Source organism: Phascolarctos cinereus, unplaced genomic scaffold, assembly GCF_003287225.1.
Source record: "Phascolarctos cinereus isolate Bilbo 61053 unplaced genomic scaffold, phaCin_HiC Scaffold_5;HRSCAF=322, whole genome shotgun sequence".
NCBI classification, from domain to species: domain Eukaryota; kingdom Metazoa; phylum Chordata; class Mammalia; order Diprotodontia; family Phascolarctidae; genus Phascolarctos; species Phascolarctos cinereus.
Window position 1 is genome coordinate 317961301 of NW_027555958.1, and position 14405 is coordinate 317975705.

The 14405-nt window shown below is 47.4% G+C and overlaps 1 protein-coding gene across 1 annotated transcript in view; it reads right to left on the bottom strand.

Moving 5' to 3' along the window:
• TBX4 (T-box transcription factor 4) overlaps positions 1–14188 on the bottom strand; it is a 52254-nt gene extending 38066 nt beyond the window's left edge. The window contains exons 1-3 of the mRNA XM_020992030.2: positions 13997–14188; positions 8985–9143; positions 6652–6746 (exon numbers count right to left, since the gene is read on the bottom strand). Of these exons, the coding sequence (XP_020847689.1) occupies positions 6652–6746; positions 8985–9140 (251 nt within the window). The 5' untranslated portion in view covers positions 9141–9143; positions 13997–14188. The remainder of the gene's footprint in view (positions 1–6651; positions 6747–8984; positions 9144–13996) is intronic.
• Positions 14189–14405: the final 217 nt, after the last annotated feature.

Here is a 14405-nt window from a genome sequence, read left to right on the forward strand (position 1 = left end):
GAAAGAAGGAAGGAAGGAAAAGCCAGAGAGAAAGAAAGAAGAGAAAAGAAAAGAAAAGAAATTATATAAGACAGGGGTTCTCAACTTTTTAATGCTAGGGACCCCTTTGGATGTCTGGCAAAGCCAGAATAATTTTTCTTAGAATAATTTTTTTAAAACTCAAAACTGAAGGAAATGTGAAATTTCAGGTTAGTCAAAACAAAGGTATAATTCACCCCCCCCCCAATCTATGAGGTCCATGGACCTCAGGATAAAAACCACTGCTCTAAGACACTTTTCACTGACCTTGCATAAAGAGGCTATTATTGACAAATCCATTTTCCTTCATACTCAACTCCTAGAATCAGAATCATCTTCCAGAACTCCTAGATTCTCTTTTTTCCTCTTTCTGCCAGCTAATATCCCTATATAAGTGCCCAGAGAGACCCCAATAACCACCAAACTTTCGTTTTAAACCTTTTCTTTCAGAAATAACTCAGCTGTGAAAACAACCACTGGCCAGGGTGCCAGAACCTGAAGGAAACCATGCTGGTTGGGGTTTGGAGTAGGTGAGCTTATGTATAGGTGGAATTATATAGCATTTTAAAGTTTGCAAGCATTTTACACTCATGATCTCATTTCAGCCTCAAAACACCGTGAGGTAAGCACTACAGTTATTATTGTCACCCTCATTTTACAGATGAGGAAACTGAGGCAAAAAGGTGAAGCGACTTGGCCAAGGATATACAGCTAATAAGTGACTTGAACTCGTGGGAACGAGGCAGGGGTCCAAAACAAAACCTTGCCTTTCCTTTCTGCTTTGGTCTTCAAAGGAATATGTTTCCAAGGGTTATACTTCTGATTGGCCAACTCTGTAAGGTGAGATTCGAAGGGCTAGGGATGGCAGGGCGTGAGGACAGAAGGGTGAAATAATTGGCAAAGGGGAGTGAACCGAACTGCAAAGAAGGAAGGAAGGAAATAGAATAGACCTGTTGTGTCTAAGAACAATTGCAAAGATCATTTAATTCAGGTCTATTCCCCCCCTCCCCCGACCCCCCGGAGAAAAATGCTCCCTGATTCCTTGAAATCATTTTAAGGAAATATGTCCCCCTCCCCATGCTCGTCGGCGGGGCGTGTGGAATAGATACTTTGGGGCAGAGGGTGGGGGATGGACGGAGAGAGTCAGCTGGATCTCTTAGCTCCCCCACCTTTTGGTTGTAATGGTATTTCCTTCAGATCGACTCAGGCTTTCAGAAAATACTTTACCGGAGATCAAAGCGCTGTCTCTCTGGGTCCCACTTTCCCAGTTTGTCCAAGCCCTGATTTCTCTTATCACCCACGCCACTGGGCTCTGACGCTGTGTATACAGAGAAAGGGCAGGAAGCTTTGAAGTGGGGGATTAGTCTGAGCCAGAGCCAGGCCTCGGAATAACAAACAATGCAGGTTCAACGGGAGTTCTCATCGGTAGTTCATTTTTCAGCCACAAATTCACTGTCAGTAACGCAAGCAACATTGAACTCAGGCTATGGAGATAGGAGAAGGAAGATTTATCTGGTGGCAGAGCCAGAACCTTAGGACAGGGAGGTCAGGCAGTTAGGAAATTTTCATTTGGGGACGTTTATATTTAATTTTTTGTGAAGCTGACTTTTATCTGAGTTTGGGAGAAAATGCTATTTCTCACACACACACTGCTTCGCTGGAGGAGGTGAGGGAGGGAAAGGGGGGAATAGAGAGAGGGAAAGGAAGATATGAGAAGAGATGGCGAAGAAAATAGGTAAAAAGAAGGGCCAGTATCAGGGAGAAGAAGAGGGGCAGCGAGGAACTGGGGGGGGGGAATCCCCTTCTCCCCAGATCAGAGTCATCTGATTCTCCCAAGAGCAGGTAAGGAGGCAGCGGGTCTGGCTGGCCTTAGTTTGTTTTGTCTTCATGAAATTGTTTGTTTATCTCTTCTACACCTGCCTTGGGATGGTTCATTCTCGCTTTCAGACCTGGCCCTGGACTGCTGGGCTGCGACTGCATGCAGCTTTTTGTCAGCGAGAGTATTGTCAAAACAGCCACAGTGAGAAAAATGGACTCATGAAACCTTCAAAGGAATGAAATAGGAAAGGGCCCCCTCTACTCTCCTGTCACAAGGAGCAGGAAATCGGGACTAAAAAGGACTCAGGTTAGGAAGAAGATATTCAAGCTCACCTTGTTGGTACATCTGTCTCCACTGCAACCTTTTCCTCCTCCGGGGAAGACAGAAACTTCTTTCATTCTCCCCCTTCTAGAGAAGAGATTGTTAGGAGGCCTAGACTTGAGCCCCAGCCCCACTTCCTGGCTGTGTGACCAAGGAAAGGTCATTTTGCCCCAACTGGACCTCCATTTATTCATCCATGAAATGGGAAAAACAAGACTTGCATGACCCATTTCTAATGAATGTTGTGAGGAAATCACTTTGTCAACCTTAGGATCCTAGAACAGAGGTTCTTAACCTTTGGGAGTGAGATTATGGACCCTTTTGGCAGTCTGGCGAAGCCTATGGATTTCTCAGAATTATGCTTTTAAATGCATAAAAGAAAATAACAATATTAAAAAGGAAACCAGTTACATTGAAACCTGTCAACGTATTAAAACAAACAAATCAAAAACCAATCCAGAGATCATGGGTTAAAAACTCCTGCCTCAGAAAAATAGGAGCTATTATAATTATGACCTTTGTTTCAGAATGCTTCAATACCATGTACCGCTGCCTGCATAGGCAAAGAAGGCAGTGTCTACTGTCCAACCTACTGAATTGGGGCAGCACTCTCAAATGATTTGGACCAAAAAAAATCTTTTTTAAAAAAAGTCATGCTTTTTTAAAAAATCCTTTAAAATATATTTCTGTCAACTCTCCTACTCTGCTACTCTCCTATTCTGTGGTTATCCCAGATAGGCAAGGATGGTGAAAAAAGGTTTTGCAAACATTAGATTTGGGGACTCTTGACATTTCTTATTAGAAAGTATGAAAGGTTTGTTATAAAAGGCTATGGTTTTGATAAGGTTTTTTAGTAAGGGCTTGCAAAGATTTAAAATGCACCCTCAATACCCATCAATTGGGGAATGGCTGAACAAGTTGTGGCATGTGAATGTAATGGAATACTATTGTGCTATAAGAAATGATGAACAGGCTGACTTCAGAAAAACCTGGAAAGACTTGTATGGTTGGATGCTGAGTGAAGTGAGCAGAACCAGGAGAACATTATACACAATAATAGCCACGTTGATGACTAATATTGCTAAACTTAACTCTTCCCAGCAATAAAAGGATCTAAGACATCTCCAAAGGCCTCATGATGGAAAATGCTATCCACATCCAAAGAAAGAACTACAGAATTTGCGTGTAGACTGAAGCATACTATTTGCTATTTTTTTCTCTTCTGTTGAATTTTGTTTTCTCTTTCTGGTCGTTCCTCCTATTGGTTCTAATTCTTACTTACAATATCACTAATGTGAAAATATGTATAATAGGAATGTATATGTATAGCCTATATCAGATTGTGTGCCATGTCTTGGGGATAGTGGTGGGGAGGAAGTGGGAGAAAATTTTGAACTCTAAAGCATATGGAAGTGATTGTTGATAAATCAAAATAAAATTAATTTAAAAATGCAAAGAGATATAAAAAATGCACCCTCAATAATAAAACAAAAACAAAACTGGAAAAAAAAACAGGTACCTAGTAGGTGAGGAATAGCTGAACAAAGTATTCAATATAAATGCAATGGAACATTTACTGCACTGGTAAGAAACATGAATATAAAGAATTCAAAAAAACATGAGAAGACTTGATTGAACTGATGCAGAATGAAAAAAGCAGAACCAATAGAATGATATATATATATATAGATATATATATATATATATATGCAATAACTACAATAATGTAAACACTAGCAACCATAAAAAGCTATCTAAGTGAAGAATTGTAATGAACAACTTAGGGCCTGGATAATCAACAAGGAACCTCATTTACCTCTCAGTAGAGAGGTGTGGATTAAGGATATGGAGTTTGGTGTTCAGGTCAGAGTAGGTTGCTGTGTCAGCCTTTCTTAAATGTTTTTCCTTTGTTAGGAGAAAAAGTTAGGGGGTGGGACTTAAGAAAAATTATTGGTGTATAAAAAAAGGCAAGAATGAGACTTTTTTAAAAAAGTCTCATTCAGAGAGCATTTGCAAAGCTCTGTGTAAGTGTGAGTTACTAGCTTGAGAGGGCTTCAGGTGAGAGGATGAGAAGAGGGAGTAAGTGAGGAGGAACTAGGATGAGGGAAGTGAGCGTCTTCTCTGGGAAACAGGAGCTAAGGGGGAGCAAAATTGAGAGGAAGTAGGGCCAGTTAAATGACTTTTTTTTTAATGAGAAGATTTACAGCATAGATAACTTTCTGTTGGGAAAGGAAGGGCTCCCCTCCACCCTCATTCCCTTCTCTGACCCATCAGCAAGAAGGAAAATTTTTATCATCACAACCACTATTTACTATTGTTATTATTCTCAGCTGCTCATCCCTGAACTTCTGCCAGGATCACTCACCAACATCTGCCTAAAGCTGGAAGGTCTCCCCTCTCTGAGCCCTGGGACTACTGACAGACAGAAAAAAACACCTGTGAGGGCCACAAGCATCTTTCTTCCTTGAAGTCGAGGTGTCTGGAGCTTTACCTGCCATCCAGAGGTGCAGGCATGCTGAGAATGTTCAATCATTCAAGTAATCTCAAGCAATCCTCCCATGAAAATGTCATCTATGGCTACTCCCCTAAAAATGAGCAATTCTGGACTTGGACCTCTCCTTCCTCTCTCCATTCACTATGGCTAAAGCCCTATCCCTGAAATGGGACAGAACAACACATGGAGAGAGGCTCTGAAAGACCATGGCACAACGGTAAAACTCCTTTTTCCCCACCCTAGAAAGGCAACCAGTTGTGTTTCTGCAGAGTCCCTCTAAGAACGAAACACCAGATTTCTCCAGATTAAGCGTATGAGAAGGGTTGACTCAACATGGAAAGAGTGTGTGTTGGGGGTTGGGAAGAGGGGAGGAAGAAAATCACTTCTGCCCATCATCATCTCCCGGGCTAAAATAAAGAGGAAAATTGAGTCTGATAATATGGAGATAGGTTAGAAACGAGTAACTGTGTCTGACTCTCCTTGAAGGGAACACGCTCTCACTTCAGCACTAAATAAACGATGATGATGATTGTAACTCGTATCGATAAAGTACGCTTACAAAGTGATTTACACATACATAATGTCATATGAGATGTGAAGATTTGGAACTGTTTCCCTGAATTTTTTTCTGAAATTTAGTTGCACAGCTAGGGAAAACATTTTTACAAAAAGGGAGAGTTAGGTTTCGCTATAGTAACCGATGTTACTGTTGGCATTACTACTACCCGTGTCGCCATTTAAAGTAGGGGAGTTGGAATTACCAGGCAAAGAAATGGTTTCTAACAAACTCTGCTAGTGGGGAGGAGGAAGTATGGGAGGTCTGAACCAGGATTTTCAGATTGACTGCGCACACAAATCTAATTCATCCGATCTATTGTTCACCTCACCCCTTCATTTTGGTCCTGCTCGCGCAGTCTGAGTGTCTCTCCCCCTATCTCCCCGGCTGTCTCACCCTCCCCCTCTCCCCCCTCATCCCTGTTCTCTCCCACAGACACCACCGCATTTTAAAGATGTTTCCACTTTATAAATCACCCTTCTGGCAGCCACCCCGAGAGCTGCTTGGCCCCCACCCCCTATCCCCTACCACACACCCACACCCCATCGGCTCCTTTGCCCCAGGAGGGAGGGGAATGACAGGAACACCTTAGGGCAGCCCCCTCCCCCAAGCCTCTCGTAAGTAGGTCGGGAGGAGGGTTCCTTCACCGAGAGAAGGATGGAGCTCTTGCTTAACCTGCTCGCTGAGTTGACTGTCCGTCCCCTTTCCCCAGCACCTGCCTACTGGACCAAAACCTTACAAATCAGAGGGGAGAAAAGTCCCCAGATCTCTCCCCTCCTGCCCCGCCTACACTGGACCAACTCAGGCGTATCGCGGGTTCCCTTCCTTCTGCCTGGAAGCATCTCATTTAAATCCAGAGAACTTGGAGCCGCTAGGCTATCCCCTGAGGACAGCTGGGGCCTGGGGGGAGGCAGAAGAAAATCAAAGTCCCCTTCTCTTCCTCCCCATACTGAGTCTGCAGCAGCTGGAGGGAGATCTCGAGGTTGAAAAGTCCACCCTCTCCAGAGACCAAAGAACTCCAGAACTGGAAGCCCAAAAGTCCTGGGCGATATTTGCATGCTATTTGCATAGTTCTGTTTGCCCCCGACCATATCTAGCGGATTTCCAATTGGCGGGAAGGCGCAAAGTTTTTCTTAGATGGGCTGGGGCTGAGGCCCGAATCTAGACGGTTGGCTTCTATAGGGTCCTGAGCTGCTACAGCTTAATCCCTGTCGGGCGTCGGGGGTAGGGTTGGGGGGGGGTGAGGAGCCGGAGGTTGAGGGATAGGGTGGTTAAGATTTGAGCTTATAGTTCCAGTTTGGGCGCTCAGACCAGAGCCAAATTAGCACAGGGTTCAGGGGATGAGGGGACATCGGCATCACAGACCTGACCCCTCCCTGCATAAGACTAACTCTCCCAACCTCACTCTCAAGATCTCCAAAGAATACTCCCACAAAAACTGACCTGCCGGCTTTGGTAATAATCATCTCAGTTCCCGCTTCGTGAAATTTCTTCCAGAGTTCCTTCTCGTGCAGAGTCACCTTGATATTCTCGATTGTCTGGGGGAAGCAGGGAGAGAACAAGCAATCAGACCGAGCCCCGGCTCTGGGGTTCTTTCCCTAGGAAAGCCGGAAGGGAGAGGGGGGCTTCACTTTTCTGAGCTAATCAAAATTCCTATTTTTAGTCTGGCCTCCTGGATAGGGAATGGGGTCTGAGAGCCTTAAAGGCAAGAGGCACCCTACACCCAGCTGGAAGGGTTATTGAAACTCAAGAATCCGACAAAGGTAGATGTGGGTGGGGGGTGGGGCGAGACCGAGGTCACCAAAGTAGTGTATGGGGAGAGTGGGAGGAACGGATGGTGGTGACTCGCCCCTTTTTTCTGGTGTGGGGACACACGCGACTCTCCCCCAGAAAATTGGGACTAGGAAAGAGAATGCCCCTGACTCATCCTGTGGGCTTCTTGTCCCACTCTATGGGACTCTCAGTGATCCTGATCGCCCCTCTCAAAGCATAACTATCTGCTCAGAGCAGACTGTTCCGTCTGGCTCCGAACCAACCAAGACTCGGAACCCGGCCTAAGCTGATAGCATACAACAAAATTTCGGAGCAGGTAATCTGGTCTTCAGGACTCGATTCCCCTGATTTATTCCCTCGCTTTCAGATTAAAACATAATAATAAATGGACAAATCTCTTTAGAAAATTAGTATTTCTCCCTCTTCATATAGGTACGCATATGTGTAGTGTGTTCTTATATGCACAAAATAAACACGTTTAAAGCCGCTTTTGAACCTCACGAGAGTGTCTGAGCCCCAAGAAGGGCTGGAAATAAAAGGGAGAAGCGGTCCCGACCGTCGCTTTATTCGAACGCGTGGGACAGGTGACTCCCGCCCTTGGGAAAGAAAAAGTCGGAGTCAGGGGTTTCCTCCGAGCTTCTGCCTTTTTTAAAGCGGCAGTTGGCAGAGATATTTCGCACCTTGGAGAAATTAAATCTTTAAATTTATCTGCCCTAAAAATCTGGATTTTTTCTCCCTCTGCTACCAATGCGTCGGATTACCCAGGAAATGAGAAGAGGGGGAAAGGGAACACAAAATGCGTGTGAGGTTGATGCGTTCTTTTGGCCCTGAACCTCCGGGAGCGATTGTACAGAGTTTCATTGAAATTCGACACAATTGGAAATTCCAAATTCGAATGTCTGGGAGATCCGAAATTTCGAGTGTCTACGAGATTCGAAATTCGAATGTCTATGGGATTCGAAATTCAGGCCAAGCGCGATTCCTCTAAACAGCTAGTCATCCGAAAGCCAGGAACAATTTGTTTTTCTCCTCCAACTCCCTTCTCTTCCTCTCTTCCCCAAGAGGCTTGCATTTTCCTCTCCTCCAAGCCCGGGGAGTCTCAACCTGTGGCTGGTGTTCTTCGCTGAGAGGCCGCTTCCTCGACCCAAGGTCCTCGCCCCATTTTCCCGGCTAGTTGGTGTTGAGACCCAAGTGGGCAGTGGCGGGGATGAGGGAAGTGGAGGGGGTGGAAAACCAAGAGGGCACAGACTTCAGCCCCATCCCTGGTCTCTAGCCTCTGTCTCTGGATACCCGAGAAGTCTAAAAAGTCCCGAAGATCTGGGAATCTCGATCACTAAGGCAGGACCCCCGTCTGACACAATTTGGCCAGAGTTTAAAGCATTTCTCTTGCTGAATTATCCAGGCACCTAAATCATTGTGCCTAAGCATGGATCCCGCTTGAGGGAACGAATTATATACCACCAAAAAGGGAAAGGGAGTGGGCACTACAAACGGCCACTCCTTCCCCCCACCCCCACCAAAGCCCCGGGGGGAAGAATTGCAAACAGCCCCTGGGCCTAGGCTGCCCATAAAAGCAAGTTACAAAGCAAACCAGACCCAGCCGATAGAGCTAGTGCCCCGCCAGGCAAGGGGCCCAGGGACACTTTGGGGGTGGGGGGAAGAAACATTTAAAAGCCCGGCCATCTGGGTCTGGGACAGTAAATTCTTCACTTTTATGGGCATCTTGGGAGAGAAGGCCCCGTTCTGTTTGGAGCCCGGATTTGGGGGGAGACGGGGCACCCAATTCACATCAGCCCTGTGTGTGTGTGTGTAAGGGCACGATTGTCTTCTGACTAACAGTTATGAGAAGGTCCTATCTACAAGAGAGACAAACACCAGGGCCTTTCTGTACCAGGTACTGTCCCAGATAAATATACAGAGGCCTCTGGGCACAAACTCTGGTGGACCCTGGCCCGGTTACCATCCCATCAGCAGCCCGTCCCAGTTAATCCCCCAGTTCCTACCTGCTCAGCATCTTGGCCCTGGGGGCTGCTGAGGGGAGTACCAGAAAGGCCCTGTCCACCCAAAGCTGGCTCTGGAACTGAGGCCTGCTCGCCATGTGCAGGGGCTGGGGCTCGGAAGCCCTCTTCACTCTCAGAAAGGCCCTTGTCCTGAAGCATCTCCTGTGGGATATATACAGACATACAGAGCAGAATGTGACTTTAGAGTCACAGCGGGGGTCCTGTGACAGAACCTGATGGCCTGGTACTAGAGGTATAGGAGCCCAGTAGCACCTGCCCTCTAGTTCATGTGGCAATACTATACCCAGAGCCCCTCCTCTCCTTTACCACTTCACCCTGGCTGTGTATACATGCGCTCTGTTCAGCATCTGGATGTCTACATCCCTAGCTCTGTTCCTAGCTTTGGTCAGCTCTTAGCTCCCCATATGCCTTTATATTTCTCAGCGTTTCTGTGTACAGCTTCAGCCCTAGTCCCATCTTTGGTACCCAGCTCCATCCTCTTCTATCACTTGTCAATTATGATCCTGCCCCAAGATAAGGCACTACCACCAGCAGCCCTGATATCTCTGATTCCAAGTCCTGTGTGTACTGTGGCCTGCACTGAGAGGGAGTGTGGCACAGATTGGCAACTCTAGCTAGAAACGGGTCCTCAAGGGTGGGAAGAGCCGACTCTAGAAACTGAAGGGTTCATTTTGCAAACAGAGAGAAATGGGAAACCTATATTTCATTTTCCAGTAAAACACCACAAGCAGCCATTGACAGAGTGTTAGCAGACGGGACTAAATTGGACCTCCACAACCCAGGCTCAGATAAAAGCATTTCATATTCTTGGGCCCAACTAAACAGTACCCAGTGGTTTGACCTGAATGACCTAGTTAAAAGCCTCTGTCCTGCCTTTTGCTTGGACTGTAGAGATGAAGGTTTCTTCCAATAACTGGGTGACCTGAGAAGAACCTGATATTTTAGAGACATCTTCTTCCATGCTGCACCAGTTCTCTTTACAACCCACTTAATTCAAAATTGTGTATTTTAATTTTAGTTTAATATGAGCCAATCTTCTGTATCTAAGCATTCAGAATCCCTGCACACATTACCACTGCACAGACACCTTTACTGAGACACACACACGCACCCCAAAACTGAGGGCTCCTTATGTTTTCAGCTAAGGGATGGGAGTATTCCACCTCAGTGTAATAACCAGGGACAGGAAACATCCGGGAAGAGGGGTAACCCAGGGTCGTAGGTCTCAGAAACCCACTTTTCTGTTGTTAAAGCACCAGCGCTCCTGCCGTCCTGACACTCACAGTCTAATTTACCTAGAGGTCTTAGATCCATCCCAACTTCCTCACCTGTGAGTATCCCCGCCCTCTTCACCCACCTTCACCTTTCCATCACCGACGGACCGAAGAAACCTAGAAATCTCTCCTTCATCAGCCCTGGACTAATCTCTATTTCCTCCCTATTTGTTTTTATTTCATTCTTGACTTAGCTCTTCCCTCTTTTCTCCTGTTTTCTAATCTTCTGCCTCTCTGTTTCTTCTCTCTTGTCTTCTGTTCTCCATTCTCATCTTTTTCTTTCTTCCCTGCCCTCCCCCACCGCTAGCATCTCCTCTCGATGCCGGGGCTCCTCTCCAGTACTTTTTGCCTGGGGCGGCTCCCCGCCCCCAACCCCGCACCCCCTGGGCCTTCTGAGTATAAACAAGCCAAGTGCAACCGAAGAGATAAAAGCCGGCCGAGGCCAGGGGCTGGGAAAAGCCCATAAAGATAAGCGCTGACAGACAGACAGACCCGTAGACAGACACTCAGACGCAGGCCATAGAGAAAAGATGACGGAGATGCGGAAGCACAGAGGAGTGTCCTAGACTTTCGGAGGTCTCCACGACACCCTTGCCCCTTGGCTTGTCTTAATCTTGAAATTAAAAATAACAGTTAAAATCTGAAAACTGTAAAAGCGAATCATTTCCCCTTCTCCATCCAATAACGTAGGCTGGCTCGAGCCCTTCCTACTCTGCTGCTCCGGCCTCTCTCCAGCAGGCCCCGCTGCTATAGGGCCAAGCTGGGAGCGAGGCCTTGGTGCCCTTTCCCAACAGCATCTCCCCTCGGAGTCCTGCGACTGGCAAAAATCAGGGAGGGAGGACCCAGAGCCCCAGCGGCTCTTGGTAAGCCTAGCCCTACCTCTGGACAGCGGAGAGGGAGCGGGGAGACCTCCGCCGGGGCACTGAAAGAAAACTCTAGGAAAAGGCCAAAGGCTGCGATCCGCAGAGGCTCGATCGTACAATCACCAGGGTCCCAGCCTGTTACATTTTCCCTAAATATGTGTAAAGACGAAAATCCAAACACCTCCTCCTCCAAAACACAGTACCAGCCAGCCCCAGTACCCCCAGAGATGTACAAATCCAGGCTGTCCCCTGACTCCCGAGGAACCCTACCAGGCCCGCTCCCGCTGTGCAGAGTGCAGTCCTCCCCCATTCAGAACCAAGGGCGCCGGCCAGGCTCAGGCCTTCCTCTGGATCTTTAGGCACCGACCGCCGGGACTGGGTCCTGCGCCCCTAGGGGCAGGCCTTTCTCGCCTTTCTCTCCATTTTCCCCAGGTATGCACCAGCCTCGGTCCTCAGCGCTGCCTTTCCCTCTCCAGAAGCCCGCCTGGAGGCCAAGTAGTCCAGGGAAGCTTGCGGCTGAGACCAGAGAGGCCTGGTTTCCAAGTCTATGGCAAAAAGGCTTGGAGGTGAGTGGTGGGGAAAACAGGTAGCTGGTCTATTTCACCTGGGAAGCAGACCCTGCCTAACGGGTAGTGTGACTGCTAGGTTTAACCAAGTCCGTTGTCTGATAGAAACCGCTGATCCTTCCAATCTTCACCGTCCTGGGCGTTGAGGAGGTAGGAGGTGGGGGTGCGGATTGCCAAGGACCAAGGCTAGAAGAGCCGCCTGTAGTCGGTGGAGGGCGATTCAAGCTGTCCTTCAGTTAATATCGCTGTTCCATTCTTGATGTGACCCAAGTCACAACAGCACCATCCTAGCCAGCCCTTCGTGCCGTTACTGCACTCACAGTGGCCACTGGAGAACTTTGGGTTACTGCAGTCCGCGAGCCTTTCCAGGCTCCTTGAAGGCTAGGATTCTCTTCTTCTCCGGTTTGCGTTAGGCTTCTCCCGTCTTCAAGGCAGCTCTCCTTTTCTGGTCTTGCTGTCAAAACTGCGGCTGTTCCGGCGGACTCGCGATGACCCTCCCTCCGCAGCATCTCAACCTCCATTTCTGTCAGTTCACTCACCTTTGCAAGGCGGTAATTTAGACGAGGGTCTCCCAGCCTCGGGGAAGCTTGCAGCAGTCATCCAGCTGCGAGTGCGCTGCTTTAAGGTGGGCAAATCCGAAGCAATTCCTTCAATTTCTGCGGTTTTTAATATATTCCCGTTATCTGGTCCCAGGTTCTCCCTCTGGACTCCCTTCCTATTTCTTTTACTTCTCTTTACTGCTTCTTCTCTCTCCCTTCCTTTCCCCCCCTTTCTCTTTCCTGCTTTCTTTTTTTCTCTTTTTCCTTCTTTCTTAAAAAAATCTACATTTGTGGAGTCATAACCATTGCACCTCTTCTTTAATTTGATTATTGAGACATTTGCTTTTCTTCCCAATATGTTGAATTAAAATTTTCCTTAACCCGCACTTCCCTTAAGAATATTATTAATACAATTATTGTCATTTTTGGGTCATCGACCACGTTACAGAAAGATCTTCACTGCTCCTGCCATTTAGAAAACCCATAACTGTTTGGGTTACTGCAATTAGCCAATTTCTCTCGTTGCTCTTATTACTGCAGTTCACAGAATCACAGATTTACAGTATTATTCATCTTTTTTCCTATCCGTTGGCTCTGTGACTGTCTTTCCCGATTTCAGTCGGTGGATTCACTTAACATTTTACTCTTTCCCTTCAAAAAAAATCCTTAAGTGTTATTTGTCTCTTAGGTTTAATCCTTTTCAATTGAGTACCGTTATTCGGAGAAGGGCTTTTATTATTATTATTATTTTATGCTTTGCTTGTCATGACTAGGGCTATGGCAGTCTGGTTATCTCAGGCAAACTGATATCTAAAACACACTTCCCGGGTCCTCAATGTATCTTTCTCCTCTCATCATCTTTATTATAGCACCAGGTCGATAATTTCTGGTACTTTACCATTTTCAACTCTGTAGCTACTGCTTCGCTGGTCTTTGTCAATGTCTCCACAATCCACGTTTTAGTTATTTCTTCGGTCATGAATAATGTTACTGTTGCTCTTAGTACCTGGGCTGCTATCAGTCAAGTTGCCTCGATAGTTCTAGTTACTCTAGGATAATTTATAATGTTATTAAAGTAGTTATAAAGAGCAGTCAAGGAGCGACTTGGCTTATTTGGGCTACTGTCGCCTTGTCAGCTGCAGATTTCAGATCACTCTCAAAAATGTACCGATGTTTAGAACCTCACGGACTCTCGGAGCTCTGGACTGTCTAGGAACCCAGGTGAGGGTGAAAAGTTCCTGGGTCTAGGGAGTCCCGTTCAAATCGCCACCATAGCTTGGACAATAATGACTGATCACGCTCCTACGGTGTTGCCTTTTTAATCATTTTGATTTTTGTCGGTCCCATGTTATATAATTCGTTCCCCCTCTGTATTTGGAGGAGAATTAACACTGTTATTACTTTTGCTCACTATTTGAATGCCAGTCTTTTCGTCACTGTTTCCCCCGAAGCCTCAGGGGCATGTTTCATGCCCGTTATCCCACCTCCATGGACTGTGGTTTTGCGCTCTCTTTTTTCCTAAGCTGTTCCGTTATTCACATTTTTTTTTCTGTACGTCTTCCCCTTACTGCTACTGTCATCGACCCACGTTTCTAACCCCAGTTCCCTGATTTAATTTCACTCTCAGTCTGCGTTTCCTCCCCCCTCGCGCAAAGCTGGCACTGGTTCGGAGGAGCCGGGACCCTTTCCTCTATGGGCCCCAGTCATCGGCTTCCCCAAGTGCTCCCCATCCTTTGGGCCGCAGACACTTACCCTGGCTGGGCTCGGGCTAGCCGGGCTGCCGCATCCGGAGGCTCCTGCGGTCCGGGGGACCTAGGTGTCCGGGGTCCGGGAAAGAGAAGACTTACGGGGATGGAGGCTACAGAGGTTGGGGGCTCAGAGCCGACTGGGTCAGTGTCCAGCCACCCGCCTCACCCTCAGGGCCCGACACATCCCAGTTCTGGAGCCCGGCCCTTGATCTCCTTTGCAAGCTGAGGTTTGGGGCTGGGCCTCCCCTCCCTCTCTCCCTCCCTCCTTCCTTCACTCCCTCCCTCCCTCCTTCACTCCCTCCCACCCCCGGCCCGGCGGAGGCCCGGCCCGGCCCCCCCCCAGGCGCTGACGTTGCTACTGTCAATCAGAACTGCTCCCGCCATCCCGCTGGGATGGGGGTGGGGGACAAGTT